The sequence below is a fragment of the Limulus polyphemus genome, unplaced genomic scaffold (genome assembly GCF_000517525.1).
Source record: "Limulus polyphemus unplaced genomic scaffold, Limulus_polyphemus-2.1.2 Scaffold856, whole genome shotgun sequence".
Classification (NCBI taxonomy): domain Eukaryota; kingdom Metazoa; phylum Arthropoda; class Merostomata; order Xiphosura; family Limulidae; genus Limulus; species Limulus polyphemus.
In genome coordinates, this window is record NW_013666466.1 from 236409 (window position 1) to 257546 (window position 21138).

At 33.1% G+C, this 21138-nt stretch overlaps 1 protein-coding gene across 1 annotated transcript in view; it reads left to right on the top strand.

The window, feature by feature from the left end:
• The window catches only part of LOC106460885 (zinc finger protein 384-like), a 115451-nt gene that overhangs the window by 52118 nt on the left and 42195 nt on the right, over window positions 1-21138 (top strand). Inside the window, exon 3 of the mRNA XM_022387690.1 lies at window positions 17610-17832. Coding sequence (XP_022243398.1) covers window positions 17610-17832 — 223 coding nt within the window. The remainder of the gene's footprint in view (window positions 1-17609; window positions 17833-21138) is intronic.

Below are 21138 nucleotides of genomic sequence, written 5' to 3' on the forward strand. Positions count from 1 at the left end.
AAAATCTTTCAAATGCGACTGTAGCTTTTTTCCCCAAAAACTTTGTCTTCAAAATACGGGTGCGGCTTATATTCCGAAAAATACGGTAAATATATATGTATATATAAGTATAACTATCGGTTTAAAGCGTGCATAATTGTGTAGGTCTGACTGACTCTATCATATGTATGCACTTGTAATCATTTTTGAGTGTTAGTAGCGAACATTAACTTATGCATATTATTAACTGTTGGTATTGCACACATGTATAGATGTGTATAATTAAATGTCGGTAACATATGCATAAATATATAATAGGAGTTATCGTATATGAAACGATGTTTATGTAACTATTGTATATATGTAGAAGTTTATGTAACTATTGTATATATGTAGAAGTTCGAATGCTCTTAAAAACTACGATTGTAAATCTAAGTTTCACATACGTGGCAAAGAATCAGACAAACGACTGTGTGTACGTTGTAGATGGTAAAATGCCAAGCCGAACTGTGAGTGCAACAGCCAGGAAGGAAGGGGAATCCCAAAAGTCATGGTCGAAGTTTTCGTTGGCCAGTCACTGAACCCACGTCTCACGCACCGGTTTAGTTTTTATATTATTTTCTCGCAGACAAACCGTTGCTGTTCATTTCACTACATGTGACGCCAGGCTTCGCTGTTTTCATTGGTCAAAAATGTTCTCGAGCTGTCATTCAACCCAGGTAACGTGTATATTCGCTTGTGTATACAAGTACAGTTATCTATATATACTGTTTGGGGTGGGTTTTGTTTCCCCCTTTGGCATACACATGCATGCATGTGCAAGCTTTGTCCTTTTTCAACCCAACAGGCCGATGTTGTTTGCAGCTATACGTGTCCAGTGTCCACTTTATGTTCGTATGAAATATATCTCCACTAATGTCTACTTCTCATCAAGATGCAAATGCCTCAAATAATTTACAAAGCCGTCGCCTGATGACATCGGTGGAATCTCCGGTAGCAATATCAGATGCTGTATTCGAAACTTTTTACAACCGACAGTTTTCTTCGGATTACATGATGCACAAGGTAGGGGATTTACTTTATTCTTCAGCCTGTTGTTGTTTAGTAAGTAACAACGTTTGAAGTTGTTAATAGCCTTGCATCTATAATTTGTAGACCATGTTAGAAAACGTTTATGCGTACAAATACTAAATGTCTATGTAACTAAACCTGCTTTAGTCTCTAATACATACCACAACATGGCTTCTTTTCATCACTATTATGAACCTGGCCATTTAATTCTCTAACACTCAGAATTCTGTAAATACATCAAAGTTAATATCCGATAAACATCCATATAGTTTAGTTATGAGATGATTTGCATTTGTTTTGTTTTTTAAAGATTTAATTCTTCATATTTTTATTATTTGGTAAAACTTAACAACAAGAGATCAAACCAAACGTTTTTGAATATCTTGATTTTGATACGTTATTTCAATAATTCAATCTCATAACAAACCTCTAACCATGAATCTCAGAGTAAAGAACAAGCTTTTACTTTTGTCAAGAAAATTGTATTATTATTATTAGCTACATCACGGCTATAAATTGTTTAATTTAGTGAGCTATTGTATAAGAAATTAATGAATGATCAGATGGCTACTGAATAATGATCAGTTGGATTTTGTATAACAATAAGTTAGTTATTGTTTAATGATCAATTATCTATTGTTTAATTATGATTTCGTTATTGTATAATGATCAGTTGGTTTTTGTATATACATATATATATGTGTGTGTGTGTACAGTGTTGGAAAAATTTATTGCATCTCCCATTTTTTTCACACTGTTCTCCTGAACCGTCATCTGTTTTGAAACCCTAATGCATGTAAGTGCAAATGTGTTTCATGGATGATGTAATACTATCTGATTATTACATCAGCAGCTTTTACATGCTGTCTGGGTGCTGCATCAGTCGTTTTTTGTTTGCTATAGATATAGGTTCTTACTGAGAGTCAGTTTAGAAGCTTATCTGCTACAACGTGCATGTAATACTACCATGGCCAAGGGTTGCGAGTTAACTCCACGGAAAAATAAGTCATTGTACGCAAGCCTACTGTGAGCCTTTGGGTGCAGAAATATAGAGAGACTGACTGTGTGGAGTGGTGGAAGGAAAGGAAAGCAGCTGACGATCGTGTTCTGAAATGCATGTGCCTGCCAAATCGTCGATTATCGTCCACAGATTTGAAAAGAGCATGGAAGAAAACTTCAGTAGTCACTGTCAATACGTGCATCGTCTGGTCACGACTGTGTTCAGCCAGTCTCCCAGCAAAATGGTCAAGAAAGAAACTCTTCTCCACCAACAAGATGTGGAAGCACACTTACTGGACTGAAGCAATGTAGAGCAAAGTGATCTCATATGATTCAAAGTTCAACCTGAATGGGTCTGATGGGAAGCACTTTGTACGATGTTGTTGTTGAGAAAAGTTTCATCCAGCACGTTCGAATCCAACTGTGAATCATTCGCAAGGTCAGGTGATACGGGATGCATCTCTGACCAGGGTGTGGAATGACTGCATTTTTTGAAAGGGGTGTCAATGAAGGTAAGTATATCGAGATCCTCGAGTCCTTGTTATAGTCAACATTTTGGGATGACTTCAGTGGAGATAACCAAAATGATTCTGCTCCATACCATAGGACTAAAAAGGCTGGTGATATTCATATAAGCTATGCAGTGGGCATGAAATAAAGAAGAAATTTCATTCTACGTGTAATGAGAAGTAATCTTAGATTTTATTTCATTGCTTCAGGTAAAGGACTATCTTCGAAGAGAGAGGACCAAGACACTACACTGGTCCTCATGAGCACCCCCAGCCTACATTCAGTCCCTCGTGCACTCTATGCCACGACGATGTCAAGCAGTTACAAGACTAGAGGGAGTACAACCAAATATTAAAACAGGAAACAAACTGTGTAACCACTTTTTATCAAGTACATCACTGGCGTTATCATTAAATCTAGGTTTTCTTACTCAAAGAATATTTTCGTATTTTCCAAGTATTTGTTGATCATCCACTGTAATAAGTTTGTCACGGTTGGTTTGTTAATGAAGATGCATGTATGCGTTTGGATGACTAAAATATGAGTCATCTTACACCACGCGATGAACATAGCTGTTTTACACTAGTTCTGACACTTCCACAGTTGACGTCTCGTAAAAAATTTACAGAAACCAAAAAGTGTGAAAAAAATTGGAGGATATGATACCTTTTTTTCTCACCATTTAATATAATGATGATTTGGTTATTGTATAATGATCAGTTGGGTGCTATCTACGATCAGTTGGCTACTGTGTAATGATCAGTTGGGTGCTATCTAAGATCAGTTGGCTACTGTATAATGATCAGCTGTCTACTGTATAATGATCAGCTGTCTACTGTATAATCATCATTTGTCTACTGTATACAGATATCAAGCGAAAGTTATAAAACACACAGTTGTGAATACTCAAATTTCTCATATATATATATATATATATATATATATATATATATTAATTTAACGAGTACGTGACTATATATTTTCTTTATAAGTTTGTCAGTTCTTACACTTCAAGTGTTAGTTGGTTGATAAAACTCTTCATCTTCATTCTTCTTCATCGAGATTCGGTCCATGTTTTTGACCAGAGAGGGTCAGGTTCAGCGTAGACTTCTTCTTCCCTCTCTGGAATTGTTATCTTGTTTGCACTGTTACTGAATCCTAGGTAATAACCCTTGTTACTCTGTTGTTGCATTACTCATAGTATGTTAAATTTTGTCCATTGCCCGCATTTTAAATTAACATACCCTTTTCGTGCCACGTCCAATTCATGGGGTAATATTAACTTGTATATTTTCACTAGCTTCACTTATGTATGATCGCACTATTAGTCCGTATTCACAATACAGTTCCACTTAGCAGTCACACACACACACACACACACATAATCCTATTTTTACATACAAAACCCTTTTAAAATAGAGCTACGTTAGTGTCTAGGATTCAGTCAGCTTAGCACTGTTTGACCTGTAAGATTCTTATTTATGATGTTTAGAGGGGAGAGGTACTTAGGACTTGGTTCATCGTGTATTATGTAACTCTCTAGTTTGCTCATCAGTTCATTTTATTAATATTTTTCTTAAAATATTGAAGCGAGTTATCTATGAGTCTGTAAGATAGTGTTGACATGTTTGAATAATTGTGTAGAAATTCTGAATTTGTTGATCGTGAGACTCTATGTGCTTTCGTTAAAATATAGTTTTGTATTTGCTGTAATTTGTTGATGTGTGTTTTTTATACATTTATCCATGTTATACAGGCATATTGTACGACTGGTCTTATGTGTATTCTATAAATTATTAATATGTTTTCTGGTGAAACTCCTTGTTTGTTGCCAGTCAGGCTCCTAAGGTAACTCGCTCTTTTCCAAATTCTTGTTTTTATGCTATTAATGTGTGGTATCCAGTTTAATTTTGAGTCAAATGTAATCCCTAAGAATTTTGTTGATATTGCTACCTGTAAGAAAGTCTCATCTAGATATAACTGTGGTATTAATTTGCTTGTTTGGTACGATTTTGTAAATAGTATGACTTGTGTTTTGTGCCCATTTATTTTAATTCTCCACTTATTGCGGGACAATTCTATTTCGTTTAGTAGTGGTTGTATATTGTATGTCACTGTTGTTGGGTTTGGGGCACTCTTACAGATTAGAACATCATCTGTGAACTGTGGGTAAAAAGTGTGGTTGGGGTCTTTGAGAGGCATGTCGCTGACATACATGATAGACAGTGTACGGCTAAGTACTCCTCCTTGAGGGACACCCGCCTCTGGAGTGCAGCACTCAGAGTAGGTGATGCTTCTATCGTCCAAGAAGTTTGACTAAGTGAATAATTTCTATGGGGAGTCCCAATTTGGACAGTTTATAGCTGACTCCGTTGTGCTATACTTTATCGAATGCTTTTTCAACATCTAGGAAGCATGCGAGTGTAATTTTTTTTCTTATTAAAGCCGTGTATCATTTCTCCCGTTAATCTAATGAGATGATCTGTTTTTTGTCTTGCTTTTTGGAACCCATTTTGTATTTCCTGGAGTACTGATTTAGTTTCAAGGTAATTTATGAGTCTACTATTTACGAAGTACTTTTCCTATATTGTTTGTTAGACTTATGGGCCTGTAATGTTCAGGGTTATTTACTGATTTTTCTTCCTTCTGGAACGTAAGAACATGGGCCTGTTTCCAAGCGATTGGTATGTATCCTGTTTTAGAGATAAGTTGTATAAAGATGTGAGATGTTCTAATAATCTCAGAGAGCCTTCCTTGATAATATGTTTTGAATTTTGTCTTGTCCTGGTGCTTTGTTTTTCAAAAGTTTTATGTTTTCTTGTACTTCTGTTATTGTGATGGGTTTGATAAGTTATTTTGTTGTGTAATCGTATTCCGCTTCTGTTGTTGTGTGAAGTGTGGTGTATATATACTACGATTGGTTGTGATATAATTATTTACTATAATAATGAAGTGGTTGTTCATGTTTGAGTCGTCTAAAAATTTAATTTGCTTAGTTGTGTTTCTATTTTAAAAAATGAAAGATGGAGCTCTGGTTCTATTCGTAAAGATAAGTAATTCTGAAGGGTAATCCTTTTATGTGCTACAATAAAGTATTTCGTTCGTTTTATTTACCACTCTTGCTCCTATTGGGTTATCTATTTATACAGTAATTAGTATTAATTAGTTAAGTATGGGCCTAGTTTTACACTTTTATTAATACAATTCTGTAAATGTCTTCTTGAAATGAAATTGAGCCTATTTATTCAAGCATACTGCTTTTATTAACGCATAATAATTTCCATTTCGTTCGCTAGAAAGCATTTATTCCTACAGAAACTATTTCTAAAACTCAAACCATATAGTGTCGAAAATCTGAATTGTGCTTAAAAATGATATTTCAATGTTACCGCTTAGTCCTAAAAGGCAGAACTTTTCTCTAAATAATACATATAAATACTGGTGTTTATCATATGTCAGATAGCTTTCAGAGGTACACTATAAAACATAATGTTATTTAACAATATGCATGATTAACGAATGTTTAAAAATCGTCATTAAACAAGTCTTTTTGATTATAATACTGTACAGAATGTCACTGATAATAGCCATGATATCAAAGTAATGATCTCTAACACGTCCTTCATGGCTAGATACTTTTTCCTTTAATTTTGATATTATCGTTGTGATACTCTTATGAGCAATAGTTTTTGATAACTTGGGACAGAAATAGAAATTAATTTAATCATATGATATTCAAGCCGTCTACAACTCGTTAAGCCACCATCACGAGCGTAAAGTAATTTATTGTCTACAAATTGATTTAATTGAGAAAAATACAGATATTGATAAGAAATATATTGAACTATTTAATATAATGGTATAATCTCTAAACATTACTGAGAAGTATTGATACATGGGTAAAAACAAAACAGTACCATGTTGTATTGTCCATTTAGGTCACGGAAGTGTAGTATGTTTGTTTTTATCTTTTTTTTTCGTTTGAGTCAATTTAATATAATACTTTTTTATGTAAGCATCAATACACATCAGGAAACTTTAAAGAATATAAACTTTTATTAAGTATTTGAAGAATTTTAAAGTCTTCATATTTTCATAAAGCACTACAGTATTAAGAAGAACAGTTTATATTCGGATATAAACTTCTTATTTACTGCAGTATGTAGAAAGTACATTTGATGATAAGCCGTACAAATTTGGGCACTAAATTAGTGCTATAAACTAAATTCATGGAATGATGGGCGAAAACATCACTAACAACAAGGATAACGAACTGATGAAACAATGAATTTTATTTACTCTTTATAAGTAAGAACAGTATAATCCCTGCTGGGTCGATATTTACTCCGGATCTATGTAAGTAGCTTGCTTTTATCAGAAGCAAATTTATGTTTAGCAAGAAAGAAAGGCACCCCTAAATTTTGTCAGTTACTGGCTTAGAAGGACAGGTAGCTAAATATGTTTGGGAGAAATCACAAGCTCATTCGATATGTAAAAAGAAAAGAAAATAGAGATCATTCTGCATGACATATGTTTAGATTGTCCATAAAACTCGCATGAAATTTAAATAATTTACAAATACGCTGTTGTTTTCCAACAACATGCTTGAAAATGGCGAGTCACAATGATAATAGTGCAATCACAGAAACAGATCTTAATATGTTAAAACGAGAACGTTTCGTTAGATAATTCAGAGAAGATAAATAAATGTACTATTAGGGTCTTATAGTGCGAAACGTTTATTTCTTTACTTGTTGAATTTCACAGCCATTGCATTTACTTTTCTAAATGGTTAACCTCACTTTTTTGTCCATTCTCATAGATATTTAAAGGTATACATTCTAAATATATTTATAATTCAAAATCAAGAAATCTACAGATGACACATTGGTGGCATAAAGAGGTATTCACGATCTATGATAATGATACAAGGATAATAGCTTAGGCCTTACAGCCTTTTCTTCCACCACTAATGGCGTACTATGTGATGACCCTAATTATGGCAAATGCTTAGCAACGTAACTTCCACTGCAAGATACTTTTGCACAATACTCGGAGTTCAACGATGTTCCATCTTCTCTATGTTCACAATGCTCGGAGATCAACGATGTTCCCTCTTTTCTATGTTCACAATGCTCGGAGATCAACGATGTTCCATCTTCCCTATGTTCACAATGCTCGTAGATCAACGATGTTCCCTCTTTTCTATGTTCACAATGCTCGGAGATCAACAATGTTCCATCTTCCCTATGTTCACAATACTCGGAGTTCAACGATGTTCCATCTTCTCTATGTTCACAATACTCGGAGTTCAACGATGTTCCATCTTCCCTATGTTCAGAATGCTCGGAGATCAACGATGTTCCCTCTTTTCTATGTTATTTTCAAAGTTCGTCACCCATGCACAGACACCAATTTTCAAGGGTCTATTTGAGCAACCCAAATGCATAGACCTCCATTGGAGATGTCTACGTATGATTCAGTTTTATTTCCCGTTTGCATTTACAATTTGTAAATAAATGAGGATATTCACTTAAGCGTGTGACTAGATACATAAAGAAATTTGGTGTATAAGTATTTAGAAAAATATGCAACCTCGATGCGAGTCTGGTAACTAGTCGTGTGATTTTCCCGCTGTAATCATGCCTTCATTTTCTTTACCAAGCAGCACCCTTTTAAACGTTGAAATATCATGCCTTTCATACTTTTATAATCGCGGAATAAAAGAAGGCTGTGTCAGGAAGTCCTGTAATCAAAACTCCTGGAAGAATTCAGTTTTAGGTATCATCTGCTCTTGAACTAATTTACAAAAGGAGGGTGAAAGTTGTTAGTCTGCGCAATCACAGCCTAACGAGATGGCCAGAGTCAAAGTGATTTAATATGCAAAGCATTAATATAAATGTTGATCGACGTTGTTCCCCGCCCCCTCCAAAAAAATTAATAATCCTGAAGACTTACTCTGACTTCAGTTAATTATATTCTCCATAATTTTATGAGTAATACAAATGCCATTATGTTAAAGCTTTTGCTTGTGGTATTTTGAGTGACGGCCAAACCCCACTATTCGGTAAGACAAGAGAAGCTCTAGGGTTAGCGATGAGTGCTAGTTGTTCATTAGCTGCGTTTCATTTAGTCTATAAGTTCAAATTTAATGATGCGCAGATAAGTTTATTGTATTAATTTTTTCTCACAAGCAGTTCTGAAAACAGTATTTGCTCATAAACAATGTTTTAATGGAAAAACATAGATTGTCATATGACAAGTAGATTTTTTCATTTTTGATAAAGATCAGCAACATCTTGTGCTAGTTAGAAAAAAAATGCATCGATTTTGTAACCACCGTTATCCTAAAAGTATACGTATCATAACTCTGAATACACTAAGTGTGTCTTCATGAACTTTGTTGAGCTTTTAGTAAACATTACAATATGTTGTACACAAAAAAATAGAATTTTTAATATGTTACTTTCAGCTAAAGATTTGACTGTTAATTTACGAAGTCTTCACTGAGTCAGCCTGAGTGGAAGGTGGTTTCATGCTAAGAATAAAAGTGCTTCTTTTTATATTAAAGTTCTAATATTTCGTTTGCATATCCTCTAAAACATCCTTAATTATATTATAAAATGTTTTTTTTGTAAAACTTTATATTTATCTCATATTTTCTCTAACCTAATTCTAACTGTACTGTAGATTAAGAAGTTAAAAAATTTGAGATAAAATCAAAAATCCTTTTTTTTCTGTAAAAACTGCAGATTGTAACAGACAACTACAATTAGTAAACAACTATTGTTTGTCTGAAGTTAAGCACAAAGTTACACAATGGGTTATTTGTGCTCTGCACCCTAGTAACAAACCGGGTATCAAAAGCCGGTTTCTAGCGTTGTAAGTCCGCAGACATACCACTGTGCCCCTGAGGGGCAACAACTATTGCTCCTCGCTGATATATTATGTGGACCAGTATATTTATTTTCACAAAATAATTGACGAAATATTTCTCTCTTCTTTTTTTTTTTTTTGCTATATTTAAATCACGTTTTAACAAATAAGACAATGGTAAGCCTACTGACTTTCAACGCTAAAATCCGGGATTTCATTCACCACACTGGACACAGCAGATAGCCCAATGTGGCTTTGTTACAAAACAAATGCACAAACAACTGATAGTACAATTGCATTAATTTATCACCATTTAAACGCCCATGGCAGTGATGTCTAAGCAATTTATGATATTTGATAGCATCACTTAGAAGACAACCACATCATTCAATTAGAACAATTCAGTAATTTTATTAATCGCCATATCAACATATTTTTTATCTATTTTAAGAATGAAACTGTTGTCATCACTAAACTGCAACATGTGCATACTATAGCCTAATATACAGAGTGTTTGTTTTAAGCAGAAAGCTACACAATGGGTCATCTGTGCTTTGCCCACCACGAGTATCGAAACCCGGTTTCTAGCGTCGTAAGTCCCCAGAAATACCGCTGTGCCACTGGGGGGGGGGTGGGAGTCTGGAAGGAAGCTTATAATATTTCAATGTAAAGAAAGCACTGAAAAATTAAAGGAGCAACATAATGGACATAGTAGGAGCACAGGGCATTACTTTTATTCAAACTAAAGTTTATTTCATCTGAAACGAATTATTAGAATAAACATTTCTGTTCTGCTTTAAACGCTGTTACGATAAAATTACGAAAACAATTAACACTACTCTAAATCAGAAGTATCTTTCGAACTTGTGGTTCTAACAAAGACGTAATTAACAAAAGAACAGCTGAAGTTAACAATTTAATATTAAATCCCCGTGTTACTTAGCTAATAAAGACATCAGTAGTTTGACTTAAGTCCAAATGTGCTGGATTTCAATTCATTTGGATAATAGTCAAAAATTTAAATTATACCGAGTTCATATCAGTATATCGCCTGAACTAATAAAGTTAATATTTAATTTTGGGGTAAATATTACTTGTGTTACAAAGATGATCTAGACATTAATAATCTAGTATGAAAAAATACACACCCCGAATCTCGGTTCATTTGGAGGAGGGGGGATTACAGGTTGCATGAAATTTTCCTGAGCTTTTGACAATATATTATCAAAAAAACAAAAGTTAAAATTTTATTTTTGGAGTAAATATTTTTTGTTTTATAATTCTCACGCCAAACTATACAATTGGTTATTTGTGTTTATCCCTCCCTAATTTTAAACTAGAGGGAATTCAGCTAGTCAACAGCTCCTACCGACAACTCTTGGTCTATAATTCTCTGACCGAACAATACCATGGCGTCATTTTTCTAACGCGCCAATGGCCTCATAGTGCTGAACGCGTTTTTGCGACAAACTGTAGGTGAGCCATCGGTGTCCGTATTCACAGTTAATTTTCTCATACACTTTTAAGAATATTTTACTTTACCTAAAAGATTTAAGGGACTTCAGGATTAATACATTGCTATTCACGTAATAGTGAAACATAAGCCTCTAATCTTAACTACATACTCAATGGCTTTTTAGACTTTGTTTAAATATGCAGAAATTTCGATTTTTATTTTCTCTGCAAATGCTCCCGTGGTTTCTTCATGTAAGCTTACTGTAATCATTCTTACAAACACTGAGATTCATACCCAATACACGAACTAGTTCTGTTTTTCAACGTACACGCGGTTGTATGTATGACTACTATCAGTGAAATCAAGCGTCTTGAATGTCTTGTGGTAATCCTGCACATATTCGACAGATTTTCACTCTGAATGTTTTTAAGTAAAAAGACAAATATTAAAAACTTAATATCACATAATATACTTTATTGTTATTTTCACTGAGCAGAGGTAATTATGCAGACGTTTTATATAAAGATAGATAGATTAGAATGCGTTTGTAATTTAGAAAATATCGTAGTGTTTGTAATGTTTAGTGCTTATTTCGGTAAACAGTTTTGTTGCTTGGTTGAATAACTTGACGTTTAATGTATGCTAAAACATTCTTACATTTATCATCTCGCTAAACATATCAAACTAACATTATATGATATTAGTATATGGAAAATTTATGATGTTGTTGCTTTAAAACATTGATAACTGAATTCTATGTAGGTGTAACGCGAAAAACTGCTCCAATGAAATCAGTAAAATATTTTTAGAATAATAGAACACCTATAAAGCCTGAATTACAAACATTAAAGATTTATATGGATTTATACATGAACGTCGTGAATAATAGTAATCCCTTCCTTCTATTTAGCCCCCAGTTGCACAGCGGTATGTCTGCGGACCTACAACGCTACTATCGATACCCATGGTGGGCAGAGCACAGATTGTGTAGCTTTGTGCTTAATTACAAACAATTCTTCTATTTACTGCGTGCGAAAGTATGAGTGAGGCAGGTTACAGCTACATCGATGTGAAATACTGTAACTAATTGGATACTATCCTTCGAGGCTTATTGTGTACATAGATAGAAATACAGTAGAAAATCACTAGGAATGACTAATTATGACTATTTCTTTAATTGTCGTGATATATCTTAGGACAGAGATGCGTCTGCTCGTTTTGGAGCTGATAACCTCAAGTGGATGAGTAAATGAAAAATGATTTTATGACCATAGCTGTATAGTCAACTATACCAAAACATATATATATAATACTGCCACCGATCTTTAATGCTTAAAATGCGAGTGTTGATAAGGTCTTAAAATATCGTTCTACTTAAAGAACTACTTGAATTCCATGACATGTTGTGTGGAATAACTTGAAGGGATTCTGCGTGTCCCGTAAGAGCATTCGATGAACATGCCGATCGGCTTGAAGCCCGATAGGCATGCACTCCTCTCCATTTGCCATTCACTATTCTGCTGATTATCCTCTATTAAGTTGATGTCATATTCATCTGTACCACCATATGGCGACATCAAGGAATATAGGACTTGATCTCAATAATGTGTGTCATTAATGGTATATCTTACAGGATACAGAGGTCTGTGAGCATACCAATGATTATTTTACCCACCCCGTACTCAGAATACTTTATCCACAGCCATGTGTGTTACGTTTCTGAATGGATGTAGTCCTAGGTTATCTCAAAATGAATATACGCCTATTTGTGCGACTGCATAGTGAAGTGAAACTTATCTGTAAAACGAATACTGCTTTATATTTGCCACTAGACCTGCCCTTGGCATCATTAAAGTGAGTTTCTTTGTGACATGCTATGAACGGACTGCATGTCATTGTGCAACTGACGTATAAAACAACTTTATGTAGTTTGTTCCTAACCGTTGTTCAATGATATAGTGCCAAGTTGAGGCTGTAAAATATTACTCACTCTCGAAGCTCTACGACTTCGGCCAAATCGACAGTTGGCAATCAGTCTACATAAGTTGTGTATTGTGGTATGTTTTGTATATGTGTCCAAGTAACTATATAATTGGCTTGGAAGCAGTTACTCGTTCTACTAACGTGTGAGACAGTGTCAGCGAATTCGCACCAGCCTGCTGTGATAGGTGGCTTCCTTTCCACATGAGTGAAATTCAACATTGAGGTCTATCCATAGTTTATGAATAATCTGAAGCATTTTAAACTCTGTAATTCGCTTCTAAGTGACAACTAAGATAAGAATGTCTGAGACCACTATATAAACATTGCATAGGCGAAATGACAAGTCATTTATACTTCGTATTCCAGGACTAATCATCAGATGCTTTATTTGCATAACACTAAACCGATTTTATAATAGTGATTTTGCCATGTTATAATATGATTAATCCCGAGTGTTCGTTAATTGCTTTGTGTGTTGTGCAATATATATATGTTTAAATATGTATATGAAAATAAAAAACCTTCGTAAATCATGACGTTTTGACTATTTTACAATATCGTAAGTATTTAATAAATATAAACATGTTTACTTTGATTTTACAGTCTTATTGGTTACATGACAATTAGAGTTTAAACTTGACTTCAGGGTTTAAACTGATTTAGTACGTTTAAATGGCTTATATGTAATTACGTCTCTTTTTATTATCACTTACATTTTTTCATATTAGAATAAAGTTTGAAAAATGATTCAAAGAAGAAGCATTTCTAAGGTAATGGAAAGAACTGCGAGCTTAAAGAGTTATACCTGAAACAATTCATTTATTACTTTATTGTTAATCATGCATGTTATATTGTAATATCTAATTATATACATATTTTCCCACATGATGACGAAAGAAACGAAGATCAACAAAAGTGATAAAAGGAATTACTATAATACACCATATAACTTACCAAGATAGCTTTACGGTCAATGTTAAAAGAGTTGGGCATCAACTTACGTATAGGTCCAAACTATTTAAACTATCCAATGAAATATTATCTCGGAGTTATGAGGACAGAGCTCATATGCACACAAATTTACTTTGAAGTCGTAGCATAGGTAAGTAAGTGTCAGATTGGAGGTAATAAGACAGAGACGTGTGTTTAGCTCTATACTGTATAGTATAGATAGGTAATTCACAGTTTGGTAGTAATAAGAGATATGTGTTTACTTTTACACTGTACGAATATGTAATGGTTTATATATGTTACTCGAAACCTTTGTGTTAGTAATGACGTTTTATCCTTTTATGAATTATCTATATAAAATCTGAACGTTATAGTACAACAGTTATTGGTACAAGAACACTATCTCGTCGACTTAAAGAAGATCTATCTTTTTCTTTATTATCGTTTTGTATTTCCAGTAGTGAATTACATATGTAGAAGGTGTTTAATGTACGTATGTATACACGTGAATTACATATGTATAAGGTGTTTAATGTACTTATGTATACACACACACACGCACACATATATATATATTGATAGTAGACTTACTTTCTCTTCTTGCGTTTATGTTCATTATTATGGTTGTTTTCACTGCTCTTCTGTACCCCAATTTTTATCAAAAAACGACTTCCTTGCTTATTCATCAGAAAAGATTGTGAAAAACAGTTTGATTAATTTTATTCATATTTTAGATTTTATTTGGGGATCAAAATTAGAACTCATAGGAACACACACACCAAGTTCTCAATGTTTAATTATCTATTCCTATCTTCCTAAGTATGCGCAGTTTTTCTTATCTTCCACATGTATTTGGACAGTTTTATTTTCTCTATTTTTAAACTGATATGTTTGTATGTTTATGTTTTCCATCAAATAAAGTAATATATGTTGTTGTGTAGTAGCATATACTTGTATTTATTATTTCAGAAGCCATTCTCAATAGTCTGTTTATCTAGTATGCCGTTCAAACGCTACAGTGCATTTTTGTTACAACGTACCAAAGCTAGTTTCAGCATCTCTAATGTACAGAAGTTAATTGTTCCTGTACATGAGCCAATTACACGGGGATTCTGTAAATTGTACCTTAGTGGTGATTTTAAGATATCTGCATGTAAGTAATAATTGTTTGTTATCGTAGAATTCCTTCTCGATTGTCAATTAAAATGAGTTTCGTGTTATTTTTTGTTAATATTGTAATTTTTATTCCTCAAAAACTCTTTTACACATCTTCTGCTAAATTATCTTATGAGGCATTTCACGGCTCGTTTGTTTTTTAATTCAACATAGAAAAATATCTTAGTAAATTTATTGTAATGTTTGGGGGAAATACTTCTAACTTATTGGTGGAGTATTTTTTGTTTTACTTTCAGTTCGGTTCCAAACATTTCAAAGCGTTAATATTTTTTTGGCATAGAAAAGCCGTTATCATTGCAACGTTCTACTTTTCTTGGGAAAAACATAACACAGCAGCTAATTTTCGAGTAATATTGAACATTCACTACAGTGCCGTTAGTGAAATGTGGCAACGGATTTATGTACATGAGTTAGATCATACTTAATAACTCATAAAATACATTAGCGAGTTGTGCGACACATAAAAGCAAGCTTTACAAAATTTGTCAAATAACTAGATCAAAGTGTACTTTATTTAATATTTACATTTTCATCAAAAATGAAATCCTCGTTATTTTTCATACAAGTGAAACTTAATATTATTTGTTTAGGGTTCTTTGTTCTCCTGAAGAAGAATAGTCAATTATTCGAAAGCGCTCGAGTTTTGGGTCTTATTTTAAGTCTATTTGTTTAGGGTAGATATTAAAATTTTATAACTTGGAGATCAATATCTCTAGTTTGGTATAAGCAGTCTTTTAAAATTAAAATGTATACCAATGAATTGAAAAATATAGGAAGTCTTTGGAAAGAGTGACAAAAACAGTAACTTTGTTATGAAATTACTCTTTAGATTTGAGAGGGTTAAGAACTTGAATTTTTACGTACAAAATCTCCTATTTTCTCTATAAAACCTTCTTTGGTGTGTTATTTCTGATTATTACATTATTTACATTGACTTCTGCCAATGTAGGGACTATCTAGGATAACCACTGAGAAAGTTTTGTTTTTCGGAAATGTTTGATTCAGAAGTTTAGACGCTCAGTAATGCGGACGAGAGATCATTATCTAAATTTCTTATATTCACTGTTTCGTGAGTTTTGATAATAGTAACTTCTGGTAATTTGAGGAAATAAAAGAGCTGCAAAAATGTGGATTTTTATAAATATCCCGATATCCGCCACTGCTCTGTATAACATATTTTAAATATTGACTGTATTACCGTAATATCTGGAGTTCATTGTTCTTTTATAAATTATATGCATGCCGTAAACAGCATTATTAAATGTTTTACAGTGGTATCTAACCATGCAAACCATCCAACTACCTATAAAACGTCTTTAAAAATAACAGAAATTATTCATTTTTGCTTGTTATTGTAACACATCATTCGTTTACTATTTACAACCACGTGAGCAGTAAGAAACCTATGAACTTAAATGCATTCATACTTTTTGAAACATGTTGACTTTTATAAGTACTTAATAGCTCAAATTCGCAATGCTTTGTTTTCCAGCAATTTAAAAAATGGCTTTGTTTACGAAAGCTAATACATAAAAACCCTCCATTAAGTGTTATAACGTCACAAGAAAAGCACGAGAAGCAAGCTTGACAGTCTATCTTCAAGATACTTTTATATACTGAGCTTTCAGTAGGAATTTTTGTGGTTTTAACGGATAACTCGCAGAAATTATGATTTATTGGCCATATGCAAACAATATGTTGTAACAACTCCTTGTACTTATACCTACCATAAATCAACATAACAGCTAAATTCCCTTCTACCATTAACTCAGTTGTATTGTTTGTCAAAAATTAATCAACATTTCTATTTGGACTTTTTTGTATATATATCTTGCATTCCGTAACGTAACTGACACGAGATCTCATTGTCTGCATTTATTTCACTCTGTCTTATCATTATCCTGCTCCAGATTACTGTGCGTAAGAACTGTACTTTTACGAGTATGGTCCTTGCTTTTGCTAGTTACATATAACAATATATTAATTTTAAAGTATGTGGATCCTAGTATCTACCAGCTGTTAGAAATGTACTCTTTATAGGAAAACGACGAATAATTTATAATTAGAAATATGATCAATGTGATTTAATTCTGACCAATTATTGTATTTCATCATTTACTTACATAATGTTTCTGAGTATAAAAGAAAATTGACACAAAAGCGTATTGACGGTAATTTCTTGCTGATCTTTTTTTGTCACGGATAGGAAGCTTAAACTTCAATATATTCTAACCAAACTACCAAAAAATGATAATAAGAAATAAAATAAAAATACATCAATTTGTACCCACTAGAGAGGAGTACAAGGGTAGAGTAATAAATTATCCATTCTTTTTGATAGTTTAGAACATGTAATCTGATATGATGCACAAACCTCTCTTGATCCTTTTGTATAAACATTTCTCCAGAAAATGTCATGTAAAACTTTACAAGATATAAAAAAGTGAAAGGAAGGAAGTATTGGCTGTTGATAAATAATATAAAGGTGTTACACTACATATAGAAACACCTTTTCATGGAAGTATGAAAAAACAATCCAATATCATAGAAAGAAACATCTGTTTTTGCTTCATTGATACAAACTGGTGTACGCTCTTTCCTATTCCAGATCTTTCTACACAAATCTGCCATGCAGCAACACTCCAGAGAGACCCACAGAGGAGAGATCAAGCCACATCAATGCCATCAGTGTTTGAAATCCTTTTCCTCCAATCATCAGCTGACCCAGCACATCCGGGTACACACCGGGGAGAAACCTTACAAATGTTCATATTGTGACCGAAGGTTCAAACAGCTGTCCCATGTCCAGCAACACACAAGACTTCACACTGGTAAACAACTTTTACTTATCTATCTTTCGAAATAAAATTGTCTCTTTTTACTCGCGGCTATTGAGGATTCCCTCTTGTTGTTTTCAAGCCAAACAATACCGAAGATAATGTTTTAAGCATATTCTTTTCACTGTAGTGTCTTAAAGGAGACACAGAAATGCTGATATAAATTAATTATTGTATATTAAAAAAGCCAGAACTTAATTATGGGTTAAGGTAACATCCAAACACTGAAGTTTAAGCTTCCTATCCCTGATAAAAAGTGGAGCTTATGTCCCGTTTTGCTCATTAAAGTGCACAATATTCCTACCAAAGTTCAATTTTGATGTTATTTTAGTCCAGCGTGAAACATATGTGAGTTTTCATAAAATATAGCCTCCTAATTTAACTATTTATCTTAATTATTTATTAAATTTATTTAGATTTTGCTATTCTTTGTGTGTGTGTGTGTGCTCCTCAGTGGCTCAGCGGTGAGTCTGTCGGCTTATAACACTAAAATACTCGTTGTGGGCACTACACAGATAGCTCATTGTGAAGCTCTTTGCATTACAAAAAACAAGCAAAAACCTTTTTATATATTAACTGGTTTGTCATATAGCCTTATTCATATAACCATATAGAAAACGTTATTTTGATACATCTTCCTATCTATAACCGAGAGTAACTTAAACTTCAGAAATTCGAGTACATTGCAAGACAGGCGCCTGGCAATATCCACTTTAATCAAACTCTCACATCATCCCTAAACAACCAAGCAAGGATCAACGTCATAGCAGTTCCTCTAGAGATTTTAGTATTAATATACACATTTGAATAATCTTAAAAACCTATTGTTTCGTAGTCTATATTCTAAGAATTTGTAAAGTGAGACTTGAATTAGTCTAGTGCTTGTTATGGTACCTCCAGTTGCAATAACAGAACTTCTTAACAGCTAACTATATGACTCTTATGAATTATGGAATGATAAAAGAAACAAAATTTGACTTGAATTCACAAGTTCAGCACTTAAAACACCTACCAAATATAAACTCTACAGCGTAAAAAGTAATTATCGGTCATGAGATATAGCAGACATATAATAATAAATGTGGCTTTTAATTTTAGCGTAATTGTTCCAGGATACATTTCTACAACGTGTGCAAACCTGTTGGATAGATCATGGTGCCTATGAATATTCGTTAAAAGATCTCTACTACATGCATATATTAAATGTAGTTTGTATTTGTTCAGGGCAAATCATGAAAGGATTTGTGTATAAAAACTGTTTACAGATACTTAATATACACACCTACAAGCATATTCATATATATATATATATATATATGAGTGTTTATTATGGACCGTTCAGAACAATTCATAAAAGAACATGTATATAAAAACTGTTTAAAGGTACTTATTGTATACATCCACATAAATATCCATATATATATATGTGTGTGCGTGTTTATTATTAACAGTTCAAAACAAGATAAAGAGCTCCATATAGTCCCACCCATATATTTTTACATTAGAAGTGAAAATGTCGGTAGCTTTTACATCTGACATATATATATACAGTTATTACTGTGGAACAGCCAAACTGCCAAGACAAAAGTGAACATGGTCAACTTTTTCTCTTCTTTCTTTACTCTAGTGGTTACAAGTTACTGTCAGGCAACCAGAGATAAGAAACTTATCTGATGCTTACCAGTCACTGTCAGAAAACCAGAAATATGGAAGTTTTTCTGGTGTTTTATAGTAACTATCATGTAACCAATGTATAGAAGCTACTCTGGTGCTTTCTAGATAATTATCAGGTAATTAGAAATATGGAACTTATTCTGGTGCTTACCTGGTAACTATCAGATAACCAGAAATACGGAACTTACTATGTTACTTTCAAGTTAATTTTCAGGAAATTAGAAATATGGAACTGACTCTGGTTCTTACTAATTAACTATCAGACAACAAGAGATATGGAACTTACTCTGGTGTTTTATAATTAATTATAAGGTAAATAAAATTATCGAATTAATTCTAGTGCTCAATAGTTAAATATCAGATAACCGATGATATGAAACCTACTCTGTTGCTTTCTTCTTAAGTATCAGTAAATTAGAAACATGGAACTTATTCTGGAGCACACCAGTTAACTTTCAGATAACCAGATATATCGAATTTAATCTGGTACTCTTTAATTAATTAATAATTTATTTAGACCGTTAAATACATAGATATCAGATAATTAGAAATATGAAACCTACTGTGGACCTAACAACTGTCAAACGACTACAGATATGGAATTTACTCTGGTGCTTTCTAATTAATTATCAGATAACCAAAGACATGGAACTTACTATATTGTTTACCAGTCATTGTAAGACTACCAGAGATATGGAAGTTTTTCTGGTGCGTACCAGTCATTGTCAGATTATCCTGGTGCTGTATAGATAGTCATCAGGTAATTAGAAATATAAAACTTAAGTATCAGATAACCAGCGATATTGGACGTATTTTGACTCTTTCTAGTTACTTATCAGGAAATTAGAAATATGGTTCTTATTCTAGTGCTTACTAGTTAACTATCAGATAACCACTGATAAGAAACTTACTCTGGTGGTTTCCAATTGATTATCAGGTAATTAAAAACATAAACTTTATTGTAGTGCTTTCCAGTCACTGTCAGATAACTAGAGATATGAAACTTACTACTAGTTATTTATCAGATAATTAGAAATATGGAATTGTTTGGCTCTTTTCATTTATCTACCAGATAAACAGCGTTATAGGTCATAATCTCTTGCTTTCTAGTTAATTATCAGTTAATTAGAAATATGGAAATTCATCTGGTATTTACTAGTTACTATCAAACAACTAGATATATGTAACTTACTATGGTGCTTTCTAATTAATTATCAGATATCCAGAGATGTGGAACATATTTTAATGCTTACTAGTTAACTACTAGATAATCAGGGATGGGAAATTACTCTGGTGGTTTCCAATTGATTATCAGGTAATTAGAAATATTGACCTTATTTTAATGCTTACGAATTAACTATCAAATAACTTATTTTAGTGACTACAATGTAACTACGAGATAACCAGGGATATGGAAATTACTCTCGTGCTTTCTAATTAATTATCAGTGTTACGTATTAGAATTTCGAATAGTGCGAAGCCGAGTTAACTGATAATGTAAATTTAGTAGTTAAATTGTACTTTGGATTTAGTATTTAAATACATGCCAATATATAGTCAGTTTATGATTGATACACACCGTTTTCGTTTATAACACAAATACGTTTTAATATACACACAACAGTA